Source organism: Lontra canadensis, unplaced genomic scaffold (genome assembly GCF_010015895.1).
Source record: "Lontra canadensis isolate GAN:19392208 unplaced genomic scaffold, GSC_riverotter_1.0 scaffold35, whole genome shotgun sequence".
Classification (NCBI taxonomy): domain Eukaryota; kingdom Metazoa; phylum Chordata; class Mammalia; order Carnivora; family Mustelidae; genus Lontra; species Lontra canadensis.
Window position 1 is genome coordinate 5,708,424 of NW_022631029.1, and position 23,202 is coordinate 5,731,625.

Consider the following 23,202-nt stretch of genomic DNA (forward strand, 5'->3'; position numbering starts at 1 on the left):
AGTCCAAGCCCCTCGCTGTGGGGACAAGGAACGAGGCTGGGCAGGGATGAAGCTGCCCCAAGCCCTTGCTCCTGTGTTTCTTAGTCCCACAGGAGAACCAGCAGGGGAGCAAAGCTCCCAAAGGCACCTGAACTCCCCCTGGGCTCCCCCCACCCTCACAGGGCCCCACACCCCTGCTGTCCTTCTGCCCGCAGGCCCATGGGCCATAGGTGTGCAGTTTGCTGGCACATGGGGCCCGCAGGAGGCTAAGCGAATAAGGTGAGTGCCCCCACCCTGCCCGCGGCTTGCTCCGGCGTTTCCACGTACCCCACAGAGGCATGGCCCCGGCGGACACCCCCGAGCCCCTGCTTGATTGCATACCACCAAGGGGAAGGGCCTGGCCAGAGGCCACCCAGCAAGCCAGGGGGCCCGGGAGTCTGTTCGGCCTTGCCTCACCGAGAGGCCAGCTCCGCCCTGGGACAGAGTCAGGAAAGAGGCAGGTCCCCAGGAGGCCGCTCGTGGACAAGAATTCTAATACAAAGAGCAGTCACTAGCCACCTGGAGCCTCAGACCGAGAGTGGAGAAACAGAGAACAACACCGACAATGATGGGAGAATATCAGTCCAGCAGACTAATGGCAAACTTCCAGAAGGACTCCAGAATCCAGCAAGATGGTCGGAAGGTCCGTCACAGACCATCTGGGCCACTGGGACATAGACAACTACACTGAGGCTGGGGAGGCTCGGGTGGCAAAAAACCTGTGAGCCGAGGCAGGTCAAGGAGGTCATCTGAGACTGACCTAGTGGCAGGGCAAGGGGGAGGGGAAGCTCCAGTGTCATTTGGGCGGTAGCAGCCGTATCTCCTCGGGAGACACTAACTGCTCATCTCCTCTGAGAGCCACCTCCAGTCTGCCGTCTGCTCTGTGGGTGATGAGGCCCTGGCCGGGCCACGTTTGCTCCCCAGGGATGTCCGCGGTGGCCCTTCTCCGCTCTGCAGTGGGCCCAGGCCGGCCCAGCTACCAGAGCTCCTTGGAGTCCCAGCGGCCAGGAAAGCGGTGCAGCCTCATGTCTTCCTTCTGGATATGCTCGTAACAGGACTGGTGGGAAAGAGGCCAGGCTGAGGGGGAGCTGGCCTGCCCACCCCTGGCCCCGTGCAAAGACGGCCCCATACTGGGATGCACCCATCTCCCCCGCCTGGACCACCCTGACTCCAATTCAGCCTCTGCCGTGGTCTGCAAGGAAGGGGGCCTCCCCCTCCTGTTATGCTCAGGGAGGCAGCCTGGAACATGCCCGAGGTCCCAGGGACCCAAGGGCTGGGATGAAGTAGGGAGCCCTTCCCCAGCCCCTTTAACAAGGGCAGGACCAGGGACCCTGTGGGGCCCTCCCCACAGAAGCACATATGAGCAGTGAACCTGGGGTCATCCCCACAACAGTGTCCAGGGCAGGGAAGGAATCTGCCCCACGGGCCAGAGTATTTTTGCCTCTGTCCACAAGCTCGGTCCCTCACCTCCAGGGCTGTGAGCAAGAAGTCATACAAGCCTCCTGTGTGGATGGGGTCCATCATGTCACGAATCAGGTGGATCTCGGCTCCCAGGTGCTGGATTCTGGAGAACACCCAGCCCCACAGTGAGAGGGAGAAAGGGGCCCATCAGTGACAGGTTCCAAGCAGCTGGGTACGGAGCCCTGGCCCGGATGGCTGGCCACCTGGGCTGCGGTCCCCGCTCTGCTCCTGGCCCCCACGGGACCCTAGGTGGGGTTTCTCTGCAGGATGGGACGGGGTCCTCCCGCAGCCCACCCCTCAGCACCCCTCCCCCTGGCTGGGGCTCACCGGGCACGTGACACCACATAGATAAGCAGCGGCAACAGGTCGTCCATGGGCAGCTTGTACTCCTGGCCCAGCACACGCGACACGGTGGCCTCAATCTCCCCATATGTCTTCTCCAGCACCTCCAGCTTCTCCCGGGGATCCACCGTAGTGCTGTGGCAGGGGCCCTCATGTTCAGCCCCAACCAGGGGCCCCCACACTCCTGTCCCCCCTCCTCCCACCCTGCCCAGGGCGTGAACTCACATGATCTTCTGCAGACACTCAGTGGCTGACAGGAAGCACTTGTCCCTGACCAGGGAAAGTCTCTACAGTGGTGGGGGGCAGGGGGAACAGATGATGAGGTCAGGGTCCCCCCAGCCCTGTCACCCCTTCCCTCCCAGAGTCAGAGCTCTCACCACTCACAGTTCCCATCACTGGCTCCAGGACAGCCCCCCTCCCCGAGGCTTGAGTGGCCTAGGGCAAGTCACAGCTCCACCGTGAGCCTCAGTTTACTCAACTGTAAAGTGGGATAATGGTCTCCAGGGGGTTGGGAAGGAAGATAATGATCCCAATGGCCACTGGGAGCCACTGGGGGTGGGTCCCTAAGTCAGCAGCTCTCAACCCAAGGACTTGTTGAAACACAGAGTTCAGGTCCGCTGAGTTTGACTCAGTACATCTGGGTCAGGGGTGGGGGTGGTCCAAGAATCTGCTGTTCTAACAGCTTCCCAGCTGCTGCTGGCCCAGCACGCATACCTGGAGGGCCACAGCCTGGTGTGTAGTGGCCCACTGCCCCCTCCCAACACTCTCATGAGGGAGCACCAACCCCGCAGCAGGGAGTACTCTCACCCGTGGGGGAACTGAGGCTCAGAGACAAGTACTCTGCCCACAACCATACAGCCAGGAAGAGGGGCGGAGCCTGGGTCTGCACCCACCCGTGGGGGTGCCAGTGGCCGCCCCCCTCACCCACACAGGAGATCAGAACAACCCAGAAAGGTGGGTGTCCTCCACACCTGTTGGCCAGCACTGCCTGGGCCCCTCTGCAGCAGGAAGGCGGAGGGTGAGCAGACTCTGTGGGCGGGCCCTACTCAACACTCAGGCCTCCCCTACCTGGGGCAGGTAATGGACCCACCTTCTCACCTGATTGGTTGTCAGCCTGAGGTCCTTGAGGGGCCACAGGTGCCTGAAATGAAACAAGAGTGACAAAGAGCCTTTACGAGGAGGAGGGGGCAGGGTCTGAGGTCAGGGGGCACATTCCCTGTACACCGTGTCCCCCAGCAGGGCTGAGCACAGGACAGGGGTCCACGATGGCCTCTCCAAGCGCTTGCATGGCGGCCAGGGCAAGGCGAGGATGGGAGAGATTCCTGGAGAAGACACCACCCCAAAACTTAAGAGAGGGATGAGGGGCGGCACTGCGGGCCAAGGGACCCTGTGAGCAAAGTCCCAGGGCTTGGGCCGGAGAATGACAGTGGAAGAGACTGTTCTGGAGGCTTTGTGAGCCGAGACAGGCTGGTGAATGGGGAGGGACATGGGTACCACACGACACAGCACAGGGCAGGGACTTGGGGAGACAATGGAGCGGAGAGGCAAGCGTGGAGGAAGCAGCAGAGAGGAGGCCGGAGGAGGTGGGGAGGAAGGGACACTAGAGAAGCTGCTGGCACCCAGGCCTCTGGGCTGGTGGCTGTCCAGTTGCAGGAGACATTCATGATGGAAGGGGAAACGGGGTTTCAGGTGGGTGGGAAAGATCACAGCTGTGTGACAAGGGATACTGGGTGTGGGGGGAGAGAGAGCACCCATGCCCTATCGGGCAGGTGGTCACTCGTAGCATCAGGAGATCAGAAGGGGCACTGAAGAGAAAGGATGTTTTAGCAACTGAGGGTAAAAGGGCCTTGCTCCCAGAACAGTCCTCAGTTTCCCCTTGAGGAGCTCCCCTCCCCCACTCTCAGTCCAGTTGCTGGGAACAGGAAACCTCACTCTAGCCCCCGTAGTAGATAGGGAAGTAGATTGGCCTACATGGGCTACAGACAGCATTTAGGGGCAGTCTCACATACCGAGACAAGCCAGTGAGGGACTTCAGGGGCCCTGCTAGAGCTGTGAGGAAGGGGACACAGGCTCCTTGGGGCACAGTGGGGGACAGAGCTGGTGGAGTATAAACCTTGAATGGCTGGTACCATGTCTGGCACCATAAATGGGAGCCAGAGATACATCAAGAGAAAAAGAAAAGTTGCTTCCCTTCACTAGGTAGTCCAGCAGCTAGATCCAGCCACACCTGAAGCTAGCCACACTAGCATAAAGCTAGAAGTTCATGGGTGTGTGAGCCAATGAACACCACCCCTTTGCTGCTAAAGACCGTTGAACTCTGTGTGTACCCTCTGTCCACATGGGCCCCGGCAAACATGGCAAGGAGGGAAGGCTTACTTCTGCACATCCAGAAACTCAAGCAGCTTTGTGTCAGGGAAGAGGCTCAGGTTGGCAATACCCTGGCTGTAGAGACTGTCCTCCGACTCGTGGAGAAGCAGGTAGAGAGTGAAGAGCTCCGAGTAGAAGCTGGGCAGCATAAGGGGCAGCACGAGGCCATATACTTGCAGGTCCCTGAGTGACAGCAGCAGAACAGGTTGGGGCCGGCAGGGTGGGCCCTGGGGGGGAGGGATCCCTACTTGGCCTGCCCCTCAAAAAGCCCACAGAGCTCCTTGTCCAACAGCAAACAGCATCCCTGCCTCCTCCATTCCCTAGAAAATGCTTCCGAAGTCCGTTCTCAGTGATTCACTCCCTCGGTTGAAATCTGTGGCCCTGGATCCTCTCGTTGGATGCTGAGAACCACTATGGTGGCTGGGGCAGGATTTGATCCCCATGTGATCGAAAGCAAAACCCAGGCCCCGGCTTGTAGCGAAGCACTCCGGCAGCCATGCCACGCTGGTCCAGGGCTGCCTCCTCATTTTCTGGGCTTCCTAGCACTCCGTGGGGGAAGTTCTACCTAACATCTAACCCCATCTCCCATGTTTCCGGCAATGCAGCCATACGCCTCCCTGATCGGGATCTCTGGGCCTAAAGTCGGAAGGCAAACTATAAGGTCCGGTCTTGGGGGACAGAAGGAGACAGATTTAACGATGCACTTCACTCCCGCTCTGTGTGGCCTCGGGCTCGGCCCCTGCTAGGCCTCAGCTTCCCCATCTGCATGTAGTAGGGAGAGGGCACCTGGGGCGGTGGCTCACCCTCTGGGCACCATAGAGAGGAGGCTGGGACAGGAACTTTCCAACAAAGATGCACCTGATACTTCGCGGTGGGGGCCCTGCCCACGTGACCCAATGACGAGGTCATGGGGCATTCCGATCCTCAGATGCTCAACAAACAACGGTCAGTAGCATGAGCCCCCAACGCTTCTCCGGAAGCACCCCCAATGCCCCAAGGGAGGCTCCAGGAGTGAACGTGGGCAGCCTCCCTGGTCCTGAGCCTGGCTACCCCCAGGGCAGGGACCCTACAGACCCCATGGGAGCGGTCACCTTGCCTCCGGATCCTCGTCCTCCTCTGGAGCCTGGCCCTTGCGCCGTAAAGCCACCTGCAGCAGACCCCTGCAAATGGATGACATGGACTGCAGAGCTGCCACTTCCCACAGAGCCCTAGTCACCAAAGTCCAGGGCGGCAAACTCCGCCCCCCAGAGCCACGGAGCATGGGGAGCCCAGCCTCCCAGACCTCTGTAGTTAGGAAGCTGGGAACACAGGACCTCAGCCCCAGAATGCTGGAATTGCAGCATCTGGGGCCCCCATTTGTAATAACAGACGGGGTCTTGGCTCAGCCCAGACTGGTGTGAGTCCAGAGGGAAGCTCAGCCCACGGAGGCTGAGAGCTCCCCTGGGGTCAGGGGTCAGCCCAGAGCCTGGTCTAGGCTTGGACTCTGGCTACAGGCAGTCCTTGCTATAATCTCCCACCTTCTAATCCCTTTGCTCGCCGGCAGAACACTGACCAACGCACTCTCTGGTTCTTTCTCGATCCAGACGCACCATTCCTGCCCAGGGAGCTAGGCTGAGCACCCGACCCCGGGGAAGTGCGGAGCTGTACCTGCCTGTGCTCACAGACCAGGCGGCGGTCGTCCCCAGGGACCACGCAGCTCACCTATAGGCGGCCCAGAGCTCCCGAGCGTGCTGCTTCACCTCCTCCTGGGCCAGCGTCTGCAGGTGCTTGTTGGCCCCGATGCCTGCATATGTGGCCTGGAAGGTCAGCATCAGCGTCCGCAGCAGCTTGCCCAAGGGGTGCAGCGAGCTGCTCAGAGCCTGGCAGGTGCAAAGGCAATAGAGAGGTGTTCGCGCCAGGAGCTGGAGCAAAGCATGCCCCAGCAGGGCTCCCAAGGCTGCTCCCATTTCCTAGATGGGAGCACTGAGACCCTCAGAGGAGAAGGGGTTCGCGGGCCTGGGCCATCCAGACAGCACGAGGGGCAGTGAGATGACCTCCCTCCCCTCAGACCCCCTCCCCCAGGGCCCTCACCTTCCCAAGGCACTCCCGCAGGGCCCTGGGCTCCCGGTGCAGCAAGAGCTCGTCCAGGACGTCCTCCATTCTGCCTGCACAGGCCTCGGGCTGGGTCCTGGGGCACCAGGCACATACATCTCTCACCTACCCGTGGGCCCCGGCCTGTCCCCTCCAGGAGGCCTTCCTTCCAGCCCACCTGGAGCCCCATGGACGCCCGCCCTGGTCCTCTGGATGTCCCCACGGGTGCCCCCATGTGCACGCATATGTACACACACGTGTATGCGCAGGTGCCCCCATGCACACACACACACACATACAAGCAGGTACCCCCATGCACACACATGTGCACGCGCAAATGCACCTACCTCTCACAGCACAGATACTCCTGGGATTTGCGCAGCTCCCTCGAGTTCTGCACGTGGAAGCCCAGCAGGGCCTCCTGCTCGTCCCCAGGGCAGCCGGCACTAACAAAGTCCCGGAAGGGGCCATAGACTCCCTGCCAGCGGCTCTCCACGGGGAAGGCACCCACACCTAGCTGCCTGTGACAGAGGCAGTGGGGGGGTGGAGTAAGTAGGGATGGGGCTGTAGTGGGCAGGACCCCGTCCAGGCCCTTGGAGAGGTGGGGACATCCCACCTGGCCCCGAGCCGGGGCCCAGGAATGGTGGGTAGACTGGGGGGCGCTGACCTCCAAGGCTCCAGGAGAAGAAAGGAGAGGCAGAGAAAGGGAGAGAGAATCTACTCCACAGTGGAGAAGAAAGGGACATACAGAGCCCTGGAAAGGAGACAGAGAGATCTGGAGAGCTGGAGGCCAAGTCCAGACAGCAGGTTCTTGGCCTAAGAGAGAACACGGCCCGAAGTCCAGGATCCTCCTGCCTGGAGAGCCCACGCTCCCTGTCACCACACCTGGTTTCTTCCTGAGCTTGATCCTGTCTTGACCAGCAGGCCTGGGGGTCTGGCCATGTGTGTGCCTAATAGAGCCCCACCTTCCCATGTCAGGTTCACAGATTTTCCTACATCTGCACCCCACCTAGGCTTGGCCATGCTTCTGGGGTTTGCCGTCTACTCCCACCTCCTGGGAGAAGCATGTAAGGACAGTGGGTCTAGTAATCAACTCTACTCCCTCCCCACACCTGCAGTGCTGCCTGGGACCATCAGAAATACCACCTGCACCTCAACAGACATGGTCCAAGTCACCAACTGAACTAGTTTTCCAAGGAAGAACTCTGTCCCCATGGGGAAGAAGTCAATCCCCTTCTCAAAGACCCTATGATAGCGACAATAAGACCACTTAGCAAGTTTCCTTCTTTACCTTGGCTGCCAGGGAACTCAGAGCCAGGCTCACACTCAGTCATCACTATCACAGGACTTACTTGTCCCTTCCCTTCCTTTAAGTTCAACTCATACTTTTATTTCCATTTTATTCTTGCTTATTTGTGCTGTGTTTACAAACGGCCGTGTACCCTTCCCAGAAAAAAAAAAGGAGGGTCTAAGCAGTCTCTGCATAATATTTTTCTCTGGTTTGGTGGTGTGTGAAGTTATGCCGTAGCCCTTGATCCCAGGAGTCTCTGACTCGAGGGCTGTGTGACCTGAGTCCACTGAACTCTCCAAAGAGCTAAAAGGAAGTACAGAAAAGCTCTTCTGATGAGGCCTGAGTCCCGGGGGTGGAGACATAGACACAGACACAGACACATGCACATGCACGGTGCGCACACACACACATGTGCAAGCGTGCACACACACACACACACACACACACACTCCAGAATGCACAGGCCAGGGGCCCGGCCAGGCTCTCACCTCTTTCGGGTGCTGCTTGGATCTGGCGGGAAGGCAGCCGTGTCCAGCACACCCTGGGTATGCAGTCCTTTCCCTGCCCCACTGCCAAAAGAGCCCTCCAGGGTGAAGCCATTGGGGAAGGTGACTTTGCCCTGCAAACCAGGGAAAGGAGGCAGGGACACCTGTCTGTCTGTCTGTCCAGCTGCCCTTCCCTCCAATCATGACAGGCCTCGTGCCTGTCCATCCCGGGTCATAGAGGCTAGGGACGGACAGGTAGCCTTCCCACCATCCATTCCATTGGCCCCACCCTGGGGGGTTCATAATCGTCCACACCTGCAGGAGCCCCCGATCAGGAGTTGTGCCAATGGCCCAGGAGCTCACCTCAAAGGTGGGAGACTGGGAGGGAGAAGGGGAGGGTCTCTCAGGTCAGGAGAACCACTACTGTGGGACTTGGGGAGGGGTGGGACACGGGGTAAGTCCAGAAGTAGGAAGAGGCCTGGGGAAGGCATGAGCTATACTGGCCCTGGGAAGGGTAGGTCCTGCTGCCTGGGCTTTCCCATTCCAAGCACTCCTGGCCTCCCCACTTTGATGCCACAGTGCCCCCCAATCATTAGGAGACTGAAACAGCCCCCACATTTCCAAAGGCCCAAGGGTCAGCTCGGTCAGGACCATGCTGAAGGACAGTTACTCCAGGGGCCCCTGCCCAAGGCACCGATGCCAGTGGAAGGGATGGATTCCGACCCTCTCGGGAGACAGAGCCCAGCTACCAGCACCTTGTACCCCTGGCCCCTCTTGCCTCCCCTCAGGATCGAATCACAACTCCACAGCAAGAGGGCGTCACGGTGCCCACCGGACGCCATGGAGACGAGAGAGGCCCTCCCCTACCTTCCCCACCCACTGCCTACACCCTCAGCCCTGGGTCCGAGTGGGGAGATTATAGGGTCCACCCAAGACCTTGGTGAGGGTGGAATGGGTCTCAGTGGTCCTCACCTTCCCCACAAGGGTCAGGTCCCTGGTGAAGGTGCCTTCATACAAGGAGTCATCTTCAGAGAGGAGGATCCCAGGGCCCTAGGGACGGAAGCAGGAGTAGGAGCAAGGGAAGGGCCAGGAGACTGGGAGTGGGGAGGGAACGGCAGAAGACAGGAAGTATGCATCAACCCCGGGGGCAGAACAGTCCTGAGCCCTGTCACACCTCCCAGCACTGTACTGAGGTGGGATGCCAGCCCTTGGCCCGCTGAGCACTAAGCACCAGACCCACAGACCTCATTCCTGCGTTCCTCTGAACGACTGCCTGGGACTTGGCTCCTGCTCTCTCCTGGGGGCCCTTCCTTCCCCACCGATGGTTCAGGAAGTGCTGGGCTTTTCCTCAGCCAACCCTACTCCCCTGTCCCTGACCCTCAGCGACAGTGGAGCTGAACAGGCTCCCTTGTTGCACTGGCTGCCAGGAAGCTCAGGGCCCAGTGGGGTATAATTTGTGTCCTACTTGAATCTTTAATTTGTCTATTCTTATAGTTTCTTCCTCCTCCAATCCTTTCCAGAACGAAGTGGAGCCCAAGCCAAAGCACAAGCCATAACAACAATAAAAATCCCCAGGCCAGAGCCTTCCTATGTGCCAAAGCACATGGCCAGGTGTGGATGAGGCAGGAGGCGGCTGCTGGTGTGCCAGGGCTCAGGAGATCTAGGAGTGAGGCTCAGCCCTGCCACTCAATAGAATGTGACACCAGGTAGGTTCTCTGACCTCTCTGAGCCTCACATTGTCATTCATTTGCTGGGGACATGAAACAATCCACAGGGTTACTGGGAGGGTCCTGTGATGTTGTACCGGGAGCTGAGCCCAGAGCTAGGCCTCCAGGCAGGGGTGTCTACATGTCCGTTGCAGAGGCGGCTGGCATCACTGTCCCCGTGCACTTCATCCCTGCTAATTTCCCTGAGTGTTTATAGTAAGTAGCGAACCTGAGTTGCTGATGGGGAAACTGAGGCTGGGAGGGCCAAGGCCAGCATCAGGGGCTGGCAGAACTACATTCCTGCTGAGGCTCTGGCTTCCTCCAGCACCTAGGAACCCAGCTTCCTGCCCCACCCACCCCTGCCCAGCCTCTGCTCAACATCGGGGCCCTGAGAGCAGGGGGGCTCCAGAATGCAGCACCAGTGCAGGGAGAGGGTAGCTCAGGGCACACATGGGTCACCCCACTCACCACCATCTTGTCTGCCTGGAAGGTCCCCTGGTAGCAGACACCAGCCTGTGTGACCATGACCCCCGGGCCATGGCGCTGGTCAGCCTGCCACATGCCGATATAGCGCTCCCCCCTGGAGAGGAGCCAGAGTGGGGTCAGAATCATTCCCAGGCACTTCTGTGTGCTCTGTCGGCATGGTTGGGACTGGGATGGGGGTGGAGAGCAGGTAAGGAGCAATGATATCGCCTGAACCCACTCAACTCACGCACGGGGCAAGAGAGGTCAGGACCTCCAAGAGGAAAAGAGGGTGGAGGAGGAGGGAGCCTGCCTGGGGGAGGGTATCCTGGCAGGCTTCTTGGAAGCGGTGGCAGGAAGGGCAGATGGAAAGCAAAGTCATGGAGGTAGGAGCCTACAACTGAAACGATGTACGAGGGGGCGTTTGGTGGTCTAGAAGGCTGGCGGGGTGCACGGGCAGCACGGCAGGCATGAGGTCAGAGAAACAGGCAAGCCTTGAATGCCAGGCTGAGGGCCTTGGGCTCTGTCTCACAGCCCAGAGAGCGGGGAAGGGCTTTGGTCCTTACATGGACTAGACCAGGGCTCAGAAACTCCTCCTGGACAGTGCAAGGAGGGGCCAGACTGGGGACGCTCCTTGGTCAGCGAGCTCAGGGCCCCCTCATTCTGAGATTCAGCATCAACCAAGGTTGTGGACAGGAAGTGAGGGGTTTCAGGGGGGCTCTGGGGGGACAAATGGACCAGACCCTCTGATGACAGTGCTACACCCTGAGGCACCCCGGTCTGTGTGGGGGTCTAGCTCTAACCCTGCCCTCACCCCGCAGGGGTGGCAGCAGAGTGCTCACCTGTCACTGTCCTCCTCGATGCCATACCCGCTCCGCTGGCCCTTCTCCCAGTGGCCCGTGTACCTGCAGGGCTGTGGGGCCTGCGGGGCGCTCTCGAGGACCCCAAATCCATGCCGCAGGCCTGCCCAGAAGTAGCCTTTATACACCTCGTCGGTGCCATACCTGCGGAGGGTCACCAAAGCTGGCCTGGCCTCCCCGAGCTCAGCCCGGGGCACGCGGCCGCCCCTCGCACCTGCCCTGCCACCTGGCCGAGGGGCACTTACTCACAGATGCCGTAGCCGCACATGCTGCCTTCCCGCCAGTGGCACTTGTAACAGTCAAACTTGTCCTCAGAGGCCTGAGGCACCAGGTGGATGCCAAAGCTGCCAGTGTGAGTGCGGGGGGAGGGCCGTCAGCACCTGGCTGTCACCTTGACCCAGGACACACCACAGGACCCCTCCATGCTGCCCCGGAGTGTCCCTGCCTCTGAGGGGCCTTCTCAGACGACGGGGAGAATCTCCTAGGTGCTCAGGAATCTTTACTTCCCAAGGGCCATTCTCAGGACACCCCTGTCCCTACCCCTCACACATGCCGGGAGCACCTTCCAGCCCCAACCATGCCCTCCATGGCCTGCCCCCTCTCTGGGCTTTCCCTTCTGTGCACTAAGGGGAGCTGGACCAAATGGCCTTAAGTTCCGGCCTGAGGTCTGGGAATCGAGGATGGGGCCAGGCTGGGGACGGTGGCGAGGAGAAAGCCACCCATCTGCCCACCCCCCGCCTTACCCATGCTCCAAGCCTTGGCAAAAGCTCCCCACGTGATTCCGGCCATCTGGCCACCTCAGGGTGCCCCTGCAAGACAGTTGAGGTCCACGCATATCAGTCCTGCCAGGCCCACGCTTCAACAAACACAGGCCCCCGGCTGACCTCCAACGCGGGCTCCCTCAGAGGTCTACATTCCCCCCGGAGCGGACTCTCTGCCCCCACCCAGCCTTCTTCCCTGACCCACAGGGACTCTCAGCCCTTCTCGACTCCTGACACAATGGCCCCAGCAGCCACTAGCACACTCACCACACCCCACAGAGAGGTCTCTGGAAACATCCAGGTTCCCTTTTCCCCTTGACCAACAGGAAGGTCCAAGCTAAACTTCAAGCTTAAATCAAACGCTAGTCAGTGGTTTCTAGCATCCTCCTTTCCTCTTCTGATACGACCTTGTGTTTTCTGGGTTTTGTTTGTTTGCTTGTTTGTTTGTTGTGTTTTGTTCATTTGTCTCCTCGAGCCCCTTCTGGAAGTAGGCAAGGTCTCAGAGACTAACACGCTTGTGAGCATCACCTGGGCAAGTCCCTTCTGCTTTCTGGGCCTCGGATTTCCCAGCTGTGGCATGGGGGTCAGGGAGTGGGAGCGCATGTGCTCCCAAAGCCGTCCTGCTTGTGGGGTCACACAGACCTGTGGCTGAAGCTGGACTCACCCTACAACCTGCCCTAAGGCCTTGGGCAAGTCATGCCAGTCTCTGACCTCAGTTCCTGCACCTACAGAATGGGCAGTAACACTCCACCGGCGTGTTCTTGTAAAGACTGGTGAAGACAGGAGGTCTGCAAACCATTTCCATCACCAGCTAGTGTCATGGGGACATGAAAATTACCCCTCCGCCCTCCTGAGAACAGCAACTGCAGAACTACAGTCTGTCCCATGTGCCCCGGGCTCATCACCATCATCAACACTCCACGTGGCACAGACCTACTATGGGCCAGGTCCTGTCCAACGGCGCTTAAGACAGAATGGGAGACAAACAGAGCTGACTGATGGATGTAGGAAGGAAGAGCCTTCGGTTGGTGGCCGGAGGTGATTAGGTCCTGTCAGCCCCTCCAACTCCCAGGAGGAGCCCTGGTCGCTCACCTGCCATGGGGCCTGCCCCGACACCACTCGCCCTCATAGGTGGCCTGACAGAGCCGGCCCTCAGCACGGAAGGTGTATGCCACACAGCGGCAGGCGGGGGGCTCGGAGGGCTCCAGGCCCGCCCCCAGCACAGGGAAGTCCTTCTTCCCACGTAGGGCCTGGCACACAGCCTGAGTCACTTTCCACTGCCAGACCATCTGGTGGGGACAGGGGAGACACAGGAGAGGTCCCTGCTGTGCCGGTGGCCCCTCTAGGAAGCCTTGTGGGGTAGCTCCAGAGAGTACCGCCTCCACCACCCCCGACCTATTCAGGCACTTGGGGGAACTCCCACCGCCCCACGCTGCGCCAGAGGGCCCCGCATCCAGACCTGAGCTCCTCTTGTGCGGTTTCAGGGTCTGCCCAGAGGGGCCACACAGACCCACTGGGATCCACACAGGCCCCAATCCCGGCTTCATGGGGGAAAATGCCCTAGACTCTGTGGCATTCTGATGCCTGACCCCAGGCTGACCACCGCCGCCCTCTGACCATGACCCCAGAGGCCTGGCCACTCCCAGAGGGCCTCCAGGGTGCCATACCTGTGCCCTCCCCCGCCCCTCCTGGTGTCTCCCCTCACTCCTCTCCCCCCACCGCCCCGATTCACAGCCCACCCACACTCACCAGGTCCTGAGGGTTCTTGGAGCAAAAGGAGAGCTTGTCCTCAGGTGTGAGGAGGTGAAAGGTGCACCTAGACAGATGGAGGTGACGAGTAGGCCCCAGCTCTGTCCGGGAGGGTGTTCCGGGAGGCCCCAGCCCTGGGGTGCGGGCAGTTTCATGAGGGTGGAAGGAGAGAAGGCCCGGGGTGTCATTGGAGGGGGCTGCTCACCCGTCCTGCCCAGGATCCACCCACACCAGCTTCAGATCAAAGGTGTGGACACTGTGACCCTGGAAGAAGATGGGGCACCGGGGTCACCCAGGGCCCAGCCCAGACGCTCCCCTACTGATGTGGCCCAGACTGGGTCCAGGCACTGACCTGCGGCCACACCACTGAGTGTCCCCTGAGTGTCCAGCATGCCCATCTCCAGGGCAGCTGAGCCTGGTCCCCATCTCCAGGGCAGCTTCTCCATCTCCCTTCCTATCTGAGGGCTGGCTGGGACCTCGGGAGCAGCCTCCCCCACCCAACACATCCTGCTCCATCATGTCCACAGCTCGGATACCATCGACTCCTGCTAGAAACCTCTCAGGCTCCTACCATCTGGAGGATGGGGACCTCGCTGCTGAGCCAGACCCCTGAGACCACAAAAACCACTCCTGGCTCCCAGGTCCCCACTCCTTGTCCCCTCCACACCAAGGCAACATGGCCCTGCCACACTCACACCATCTCAAGCCTCCCCTAGTCCCCCTCAATCTGACCCTTGGCTCATGCTGCTTCCTCTACCTGGAAAGCCATCCCTGCTCTGAGAGCTGATGAACATCCCTTCCTCTAAAAGATTTCATGCAGCGACCTCCTGCCTGGCCTAGGCAAGCTGATCACTGCCTCACTGCCCCAGGAGGAAAGGGGGTCCAGGCCCAGGCCCAAAGGGCAGGAGGAGGGGGCCAGACACAGGCAGGGACAAGGGCGGGCCCGGCACAGGAAATGCAAAAGTCCAGAGGTAGGAAAGGGCACAGAGCATGTAAGTGACATGCCATCAGTGTATCTGGAGCACAGACAGCGAAGTCGGGAGTGGAGGGGAGTTCAAAGCGAATCAGAACCCCAGAACCAGGTTTCAGGAGACACGGGTCTGGGCAGGTAGCCTCCCTGCCAGGTCTTAGCCTCCCTGTGTGCAGGGGAGTCCCAGACTGACATTCAGAGGAGACAGAGAAGACAGTGCTCTGGCTAACACAAGGGCAGTCTGAGTTCAGGGGGAGCTAGGCACAGTCAAGGTTATGGGCCAGGGAGCAATCCCAAAACCCCGGCCTGTGATATCCAGAATCCTAGGCACTGCTCCCACGTGGCACTCTTCTCTAGAAGCCTCTTGTGTGCCCTGAGGTTTTATCCAGCCCTCCCAGCCACCAAGAGCCAACCAGGAAGAGAACTAAGAGTTGTCCGGCATCCGCAGAAGGACAAACTCACTCCCAAGCGTCCCATTTTGCAGGGGAAACCGAGGGGATGTTTAGCAGGGATGCCAGCCTGCAAGGGCTGAGGCTGGGACACACCTGGAGCGGCCTTGCCCCACAGCGTCCCCTCCTGCAGGAATGACTCTACCCTCCGCCCCCACCCCGGCCTGCCAGCCTCTCGGCTCCCCATCACCCCCCACCCGGGGAGTCTGAGTTCTCGCTCGCTGCCAGCTCTCTCCCTCCTGCTTCTCGGCCAGACCCCAGGGCCCTGCTGCGGCCCCAGGACCTCTGGTCAGCTCCCCCAAACCTGCAGCAAGACAAGGGCATCGTTGAAGAGCAACACACGCTCTGCCCGCAGCGGGGTGACCGTCACGGCTAAGTCCTGGCTGTCCTGCAGGAGTCGGCGCACAGGGGTGCAGAGCACATCCTGGGGAGCAGAGCAGGGGGGCACAGGGCTCAGGCACCCCCCATCCCAGTGGTTGTACCCACTCCTCCACCTGCCTCTGCCAGGCGCACCAGCCCCCGCCAGTCTGAGCATCTCCTGGAGACCCCCAGCTCAGTGGCAGACACCGGGGCTCCAAGGTCTGGAGGGGCAGCACAGCCTGTCTTGAAGCTTCGCTTTGACGCCCACCACCCCTCGACCCACTGCCCCCGCCAAGCCCCCAACAACACTCACTGGGGCTCTGCAGTCCCTGCCTCTCGCTGGCAAGTCATGTCCCCTCTCCTGTTCACCTAATTATCTACCCTGTGCCCCAGGCCTGTCACACCCTCCCAGGGCATGGGGGGCTTTCCCCCCCAGCGGGGGCACTACATGCCACAGCGGGCAGTGCCGTCACCATGGGATCATTTGGTGGCATTAATTCTGACTCCCCTTCCCCACAGCCAGCTCACCAGGTGCATGACCCCTGACCAGGGAGGTGCTCCGCAAGTGCCTGAGGACTGCTGGATGGACAGACGTCTCAGTAACCTGGTTCGGCCCCCGCTCCCACTCCCAGATGGGGAAATGGAGGCACAGCGAGTCCAGCAGGCCCCTTCCATGACCACGCATCAAGCCCTAAACTCACTCTCAGCCGGCTGCTCAGGGAGTGCCAGAGAGCCTGCGTGGCCAGGGCCTGGTCCAGCACCTGCTTCATGAAGGACTGCAGGTTCCCAAAGAGGGTGGCTGCGTGCACCACCAGCTCCCGAGCGGGGTGAGGCTGTGGGGACACAGAGCGGCTGGTGAGTCGGGGAGACGAGGGACTCGTCGGAGCCTCCCCCACCCTGTGATGCTTGCCCCAGCCTTGGCTTGGCCCAGCTGCTCGGAAGGTCTGGATCGAAGCCGAAGTGTGTCCCTTTCTGCCTGCCAGCCCTTCCTTCAGGGTGAGGCCAAAGCGAAGGGGCTCCAGAGCACCGCTGGGCCTGGGCCAGGGGTCCTCACATCTGGTAACACGGCTCTCCGTCTGCTCCTGGGTCTCTGCCAGCCCCCCTAGGGCACAGCCATGGACCTCAGGCCCCATCAACCCCCCCTCCCCCCACCAGGCCCAGGACACTGCATGATCCCCAACATGTGGCTGGGTCTTATTCAAACCGAGTAAGGTGAGTCCCCAGAGCCAGGGCCCTATTACCTCCTCCTTTGGCTCCCCTACAAGCAACAGGCCTGGTGAGTGGTACATGGCCCCCCCGACACCCCTGCTACTTACCTCCGTGACGCTGTCCCCGAGGCTCAGCAGGAGGAGCACATACTGCTGCACATGATGGGCCAGCGGCTGGCGGAGGGCCTGGGTCAGTGCGGTGCCCACCGAGGCCTCGGAGCTCACGCCCGACAGGAGCTGCCCCAGGGCCTTGCGCTGGCCCCGCCAGAACTCCCTGGGTGGATGGATGGCCACACACACCACCTTCACTCCCCTCCTCCATTCCTGAACCCACGGCCGTCCCCACCCCCCAGCTGAGCCCCCAGATCCCAGGGGCAACCCCAGACCCCAGAAGGCTCTCCCATCAGGTTAATACAGCCGCCCTATTGGAGAGTCAATGGCAGTTTCTCCGTGTGAAGGGATTGTTGAGTCCAAGCACCCACCCTGAACAGGACGGCCCCTCCTTCCCCTTTCCAGGGTCAAGTCTGGCTACTGGATGTCTGGATTGTGCTCACAGCTAGACTTCCCTCCCTCTCTTCCGGTGTGGAGCAGTGTGAAACTCTCAGAACCAGGATGAATCACGGGCTCTGACACCCGCTGCTCTGGGGATGGGACGTCCCTGACCTTCTGTCCCGGACACCCCCGTCCACGCAGAGGGACCCTGCAGCGTCCCGGGCTCACCTCCTCTTCTTTGCTGCCTTCGGAAAGGCCTGCACCGCCACGCAGCTAGCGTAGGACTCGATGTACCTGCCAGCAGCACAGGAGACAGCCTGCAGGCCCAGCCCGCAGCTTCGCTCCCCAACCCCTGCCATGCCAGGATCCCCAGATCCCACTCACTGATTGGTTGCAGCCCTGCCCCTGACCAGATAATTCTACCTAGTCTTTCTTCCCTGGGGGGGCCCCAAGGCTCAAGTCTGGGGTCTCTGAGCCGGTGCCCGGGGGCGGGGGTGAAGCCCAAGGCCCTGAGGCCGACCCCAGCGGAGCCCGACCCCAGACTGAACCCAGACCTTGGCCTAAGCCTGACCTAAGCCAGGTGAGCCCTCATGCCCCAGCCTTCCTCGATGTCTTACTCCACGTGGACCTGCAGGACACGGTCAGCATCACGTAGCAACAGCAGGGACTCCAGACCCACGGTGTCCTGGTGGCCCAGCCGCTCCCGTAGCGAGTGCAGGCTCTCCTCCGTCACCTCCCAGAGCTGCTGGGAGCTCTGGTGCAGCTGCTGCACGAGCCGCAGGCACTCCCTGATCTGGGGGTCCGAGGGTTCTGGGGCTGGGGCAAGGGGGGGGGCAGCACAAATGCAATGTGAGGGGGGCAGCGCCCTGGAGCCCAGGAGCTGCAGCTGGGGTCCTTAGGACAGGAAAGGAAGCCGGCGTGGCACCCTGAGCTCAGCAGGGACAGGCAGGCTAGAGTGCGGGGCAGTGCCCTTGAGGAATCGGGGGCGGGGGGACCAATCCACCCCCTCACAAAACAGGGTCAGCACTCATGACCTAGGGGCACCAAGTACACTAAATCCCCCGAGACTCTGGGCTTTCTCAGGTCTGGGATATGGGGTCTGTAAGATCCCGTGGTCCTCTGGTACCCACAGAAGCATAGACAGAGCCCCCAGGTGGAAGGCACCTGACCAAGGTCACTTCACAGGTGAGCCCCCAAGTGGGTCATGGCCCAGGTGAGAGTGGGATGAGAATTCAAGCAGAGAACGAGGCCTGTGCACTGGAAGAGGTGGGATTTTGACTCTGTGTATAGCTGGGTCTAGGCCAGGGGTTCACAGTCTGGCCCCGGGGGATGCCTCGGAGAAGGGAACAGCCAGCGACCGGAGGCAGAGCCCCAGTCCCGTCAGAGGATGCCAATACCAAGTGTTCTCACTCCCGTTTGAGGCTGAGAAAGCTGTGCCTCGGAAGGTCTCACAGGGTAGGGCTCAGATCCCCAGGATGGTTCCAGTGTCCCCCACCCTCGCCACTGCAGAGCCGAGACTCACTGGTTTCGAGCAGGGGTTGGAGGACAAGGCTGTTGATGCGGGCGAGGGTAGCTGAGAAGACCTCCTCCAGCCGCCGCAGGGCCTCCTCCTCTGGGCTGCACATGGCCAGGGCACTGCCCTCAGGGCCTGTGAAAGGGACACAAGCAAGAGTGAGGGCCCCAGCGAGAGCAGGGTCAGTGCCATGCCTTCCGTCCATGTGCCCAGGACCACCCATGACAGGTTTGAGCAATCGGCCTGGGTGGCCTCAAAGGGGAATTTCTGGACAGGCCACTGACCCCTGCCCTGCTCTGCCCCTGGGCCCAGCTGAGGGACCTGACCAAGCAGGTGCTCCTCAAGCCCAGTTCTGGCCTAGCCATTCCCCTGCTCAAACATCCACCATGGCTCCCAAGGGCTCACAGTCATACCTAATGGCGCTTTGACCTCACTCCCTCTCCGAGTCTCTTGAAACGAGGAAACACTGTCAGAAGAACCCAGCCTTTTTCTCAAGACCATGACCGAGGACCCCCTGTCACCCAAAGGGCTGTGTAAGCAAGGAAAGGTCTAGGGGAGTAGGGAGGTGCTCTCCTGCTGGAGCCATCACGGATGGGCAAGAAATAAAGAGGCAGAGAGATGGACAAAGCATGCAGGTGGGACACCATGAGAGCAAAGGACCATGGGCCTGAGGGTCCAGGCTCCATGGGTAAGAGTGGCCTAAGTGGTCATCAGAGGAACCATGGAGGACCTCAGGGCAAGGAAGCGGTAGGACCCAGAGTCAGACTTGCAGAGATGGGCATGATGACAGTGCCGAGCAGTGGGAGGGTGAGGTCAGCGTGGGTAACAGCTAGACCCCCGTGCCCCTCAACCCGGCTGACCCTGCTGTGCCTCGAAGAAAGAGGGAGGGGCTGCAGGGGTGGGCAGGTGGGCTTGAGCCTATGGACTTCCCACCCCGGAGTGAGGGGCCCACCATGCAGGCAGGGGATCCCCTGGGAATGCAGCTTTCTGATGAGAGGCAGGGGGAGCAGGGGGCCTGGGCTCCAAGACACCACCCACCCACCCCCAGCCAGGCTGCAGCCTCCCAGAGACACAGCCCTCTCCCACCAGCGCTGGATGCCCTCACCAAGCAAAGTTCATCTGCCCAAATGACCTGACCAGATGTCTCAGGGGTGAGAGCTGGAGGGTTTCTTAGCCCCAGACCCTCTCACTGCCTCTCCCTGGCTCTGACACTCTGAGGCTCCACAGTTAGCTGGGTGGGGTGGGGTGGGAGATACAATGGAAGCTTCTGGAATGGGCAGGCAACACAGACAGCCCCAAAAGGGCAAAGAAGAAGGGGTCTCATCCCTCCCAACCCGAGCCCTGCGGCACAGAGGGCATTCAGGCCCCTGGCAAAACCTGCAACTCCCATAGCACAGGCTCCGGGGAAGGGGGGGCGGGTGCCTCAGAGCTCTGGCCAAGGGCCCAGGCCCCGGCATTCCTGCCCCACCTTTCCTGCTGCTGCAGCTTCAGGAGGGCGAGGCCTCGGGAGGGACAGGCAGGAAGGGGAAGCAGCTAGACACCCAGCTGTGGCCTGCTTTCTCCCTGGGCCCCTCCAGGCCCCTGTGACAGCCCTGTAAACCCCCATGCACCCCCCCCAACCTGGGGCCAGGGTACAGCAAGTGGGGGCCGCCTGACCCTCCCCCATTATCTCCAGAAACGGATGGAATGGAAAGACCCTTTGGGGGCTGACTTTTCTATCCCCAGTGGGCAGCCAGTCAGTCGGGGTCTGAACTGAGAGGTGAGGACACGGGCTAAAGGCAGAGGAAGAGGGTGCAGCCAGCATCCTCCGAAGCCAGTGGATAGGAACCAGATGAGGGCAAGTGTGGACCTGCTGTCAACAGCCAGAGGCTGGGAGGTCCTGAGTAGCAAGCAGCCCCACACTCACACTGATCTGGGACTCACCCACGCCAGACCCAGGACATGGAGCTCTCTACCCCTCTCCACCTCAGACTACCCCCCTCTCCCCACTGCAGGGCTGGCAGCTACCGCTCCCTACTTATCTGCCTGCACCCTTGGCCCACACCTCAGCCGCCCTCAAGGGACTCCCTGCTGACCCCCCACCCACCACTGCTCAGTGCTGGTCATGGTCCAGCTTATCCAGAGCCCTGCTCCTCTCTAGGCCTCAGTCACCTCCTCTGTGAAATGGGGGTCTGATTAGATCAGAGCTTTCAAATTATGTAAGCCCTCCTTAGAAGGGACAAACAGGTGCGGGGAGCTGCTCTGGGTGTGGAGACCTAGTCCTCTGCTTCCCTCCCCGCTCAAAGCTGCCTGGGCCCCTCAGGATGAGTCTTACAGACACAGACTGGCAGACACGACTCTAGGACCCTTCCAGATCTGTGGCCCCAAAGGGATGTCTACCCCTAGGGAACTGAGGCACATCGCCCAGAGGAAAGGCCAGAAGTTAAGCATGACTGGTGAAGTAGTGGGTGGGGGGAAAGCTGTAGATGAGGTTGGGGGTCTGGCCTGGTGTTGACCATGGGACCCTACTCCTTGGCTAGGGTGCTTGGGATTCATCCTGGAGGTAACCAAGGGTGCAAGAGCAGGGAGCAGACTAGGTATCAGGTATGAGTGTGTTTGGGGGTGGAGGGGAGGTGTTAAGCCATAACATGAGAGGGACCCAGCACCCAGCAGGAGTAATCCCTGATCAAATCCCATCATACCCCCAACCCACCCGGCTGTGGTCAAGGGCATGGCCTCCTTACCCTCGCCCTCTACCCAGGTTTAAGGTTCCTTAGTGGCAGGCTGCACAGGAGGTACATATGGAGAAACTGAGGCCTAGAAAGGGACTGGAGGACCAAGACACTATCTGTAGAGCACGTGCAAGGCTCAGTCTGACCCAGGCCTCTGGCTCCATGTCCCACCAGGCTCACCTGAGCTAGGTAGTTCAGAAAGGCTGGGCAACTTGCCTCAGGGCACACAGCAAATCCCCAGCACGGCCCAGCCTCCTACCTCTTCAGGCAGCCTTGGTGCTCTCTGTGGGGTGGGTGAGGACAGAACTGGCTAGTCTCAGCGTGCCCAGGTGAGTCAGCTGCCCGTCCCCGTGTCGATCTAACCAGCAGCCAGACCTGCTTTCTCCCCTGCATTCATGGCCTCTGTCCAAGCCAGGTTGCTCTCGGGCAGGGTCATTGGGACATCCCCTACCCTCTCCAAGGCCCCTTAGGCCCCTGGGCCACACCCTGTCATGGCACCCACTCTGGTATTTCCTGGTCTGAACAGGCAAGAAAGTTTTGCTTGGTGACTTTTTTCTGGGCTGCCCAGGCCCCCTAAAACAACCACCAAGCACAGTAGTAGAGCAGAAGGGGGCTGCCCCAGGGAGGCAGCACTCAACTGCCACAGCTGACCCCTCAGTCACCACTTGGGCCTCCCCCACACCCCCGCACCCCTTCTCTGGCCCTCCATGGCTCCCAGTTTCTCCTCCTAGACAGCCCACAGCACCCCCCCACCACCACCCCCTGCCTCCCCAGGCTCTCACAGTTCTCCTGCCCCTCCCTGTCCCGGCACACGCAGTCCCCAGAGTTTCGCAAACATGGGATCCTTTTCCAGCCACCAGGCATTTGCCCATGCTGGTCTCACTGCAGGCGTCACCTCCTCCTGGCAGTCCCCCAGGTTGGGTGAGGTCCAGGGAGCAGCCCTCGCACCCCATACGGGGGTGCGGGGGCTGTCCCTGCGCTGTCCCTAAACCCGAGCCGGGTGACCACGGGGCGGGGAGGACGAGGCTTAAGTCCGCTGGCACGGAGGGGGCCTTGGGACAACCTCGGACCGCCCCGGTGTGAGTGCCGCCTGGGACCGAGGAGTCGTGGAGGGACCGCGACGCGCTGGCCAAGGGGGCGCTAGGCGAAGGTCCCACCTGGAGTGAGGGAACGCGGAGCACAGGAGCCAGGCCACAGACGCGCGACCTCCGCCCCGCCCTTACCTGTGCGGTGCCGGTACCCCGAGCGGGGAGTGTTGCCGCGGCCGCTCGCAGCCCGCCGCCCGCACGCCACCCACCGCCCCCCCGCCCCCGGTTCTGGCGTCCGCCACGCCCCCGGCGCCCGCCACGCCCCTCGCCACGCCCCGCCTCCGGGAGTTGCCAGTGGAAGTTGGAGCTGGCGCCGACCGGCCCGCCTGGCAGGAGGTGGGACGCTGCGTCGGTCCGCCCCGCCAGAGGTCTACTCTTACGGCCTTTACCTGGAGTTCTCCGGGGTCCGAAGTTTCCTGGGACCCGATGGGAGTGAGAGAAGGGGTACTGACTCCTCCGCCCCCTGAAACACACACATACACCCACTCACTCACTTACTCAGGCCCAGGCCAGCCTGTTTTCCTGGGGAAAGGTCTCCCGGCGTAGCAAGCAGTGTCAGGGAAGCAGCGTGGCTTTCCTGGTCCTGCCAGAGCCTTCTCGGTGCACTTGCCCCTGTTCTGACGCTCTGGGGCCTGGGTGCAGCCCCTGACCCCCTCCGCCGATACCGAATCACAAGAATCACAAGAAATTTGAAGCCGAGAGTGGGGGAAACCGAGGCTGCCCTGCGGCCCCGTGGGCCAGGTGTGTACGGCCAGCCTCCACTCCTTTCTGTGTGACCTTAGGGAAATCCCCCTGCCCAAACTGCTGGGTCTCTACATGGTCCAGTAGAGCGAGAAGCC

The 23,202-nt window shown here is 61.1% G+C and overlaps 1 protein-coding gene across 5 annotated transcripts; it reads right to left on the reverse strand.

Moving 5' to 3' along the window:
• Positions 1-932: 932 nt before the first annotated feature.
• ALS2CL (ALS2 C-terminal like) lies at positions 933-22,571 on the reverse strand. Of its 5 annotated transcripts, none has more exons than XM_032867860.1 (26): positions 22,499-22,571; positions 18,574-18,699; positions 17,669-17,867; positions 17,280-17,345; positions 16,668-16,833; positions 16,053-16,184; positions 15,296-15,415; positions 13,778-13,836; positions 13,573-13,639; positions 12,916-13,112; positions 11,806-11,871; positions 11,312-11,406; positions 11,045-11,165; positions 10,209-10,320; positions 9,007-9,084; positions 8,038-8,168; positions 6,606-6,779; positions 6,259-6,355; positions 5,890-6,047; positions 5,280-5,348; positions 4,198-4,371; positions 2,920-2,962; positions 2,047-2,108; positions 1,807-1,956; positions 1,486-1,582; positions 933-1,075 (listed from the first exon to the last, which is right to left on the reverse strand). In XM_032867860.1, exons 2-26 carry the CDS (start codon positions 18,674-18,676, stop codon positions 995-997), a joined length of 2,817 nt encoding a protein of 938 aa, XP_032723751.1. In that variant the 5' UTR covers positions 18,677-18,699; positions 22,499-22,571; the 3' UTR covers positions 933-994. The 5 variants fall into 5 exon arrangements, 4 of the variants coding, with proteins under 4 accessions (XP_032723751.1, XP_032723748.1, XP_032723749.1 ...); XM_032867857.1 differs by having other exon boundaries at positions 11,045-11,206; positions 11,308-11,406; XM_032867858.1 differs by lacking the exon at positions 22,499-22,571 and adding an exon at positions 21,535-21,840 and having other exon boundaries at positions 11,045-11,206; positions 11,308-11,406.
• Positions 22,572-23,202: the final 631 nt, after the last annotated feature.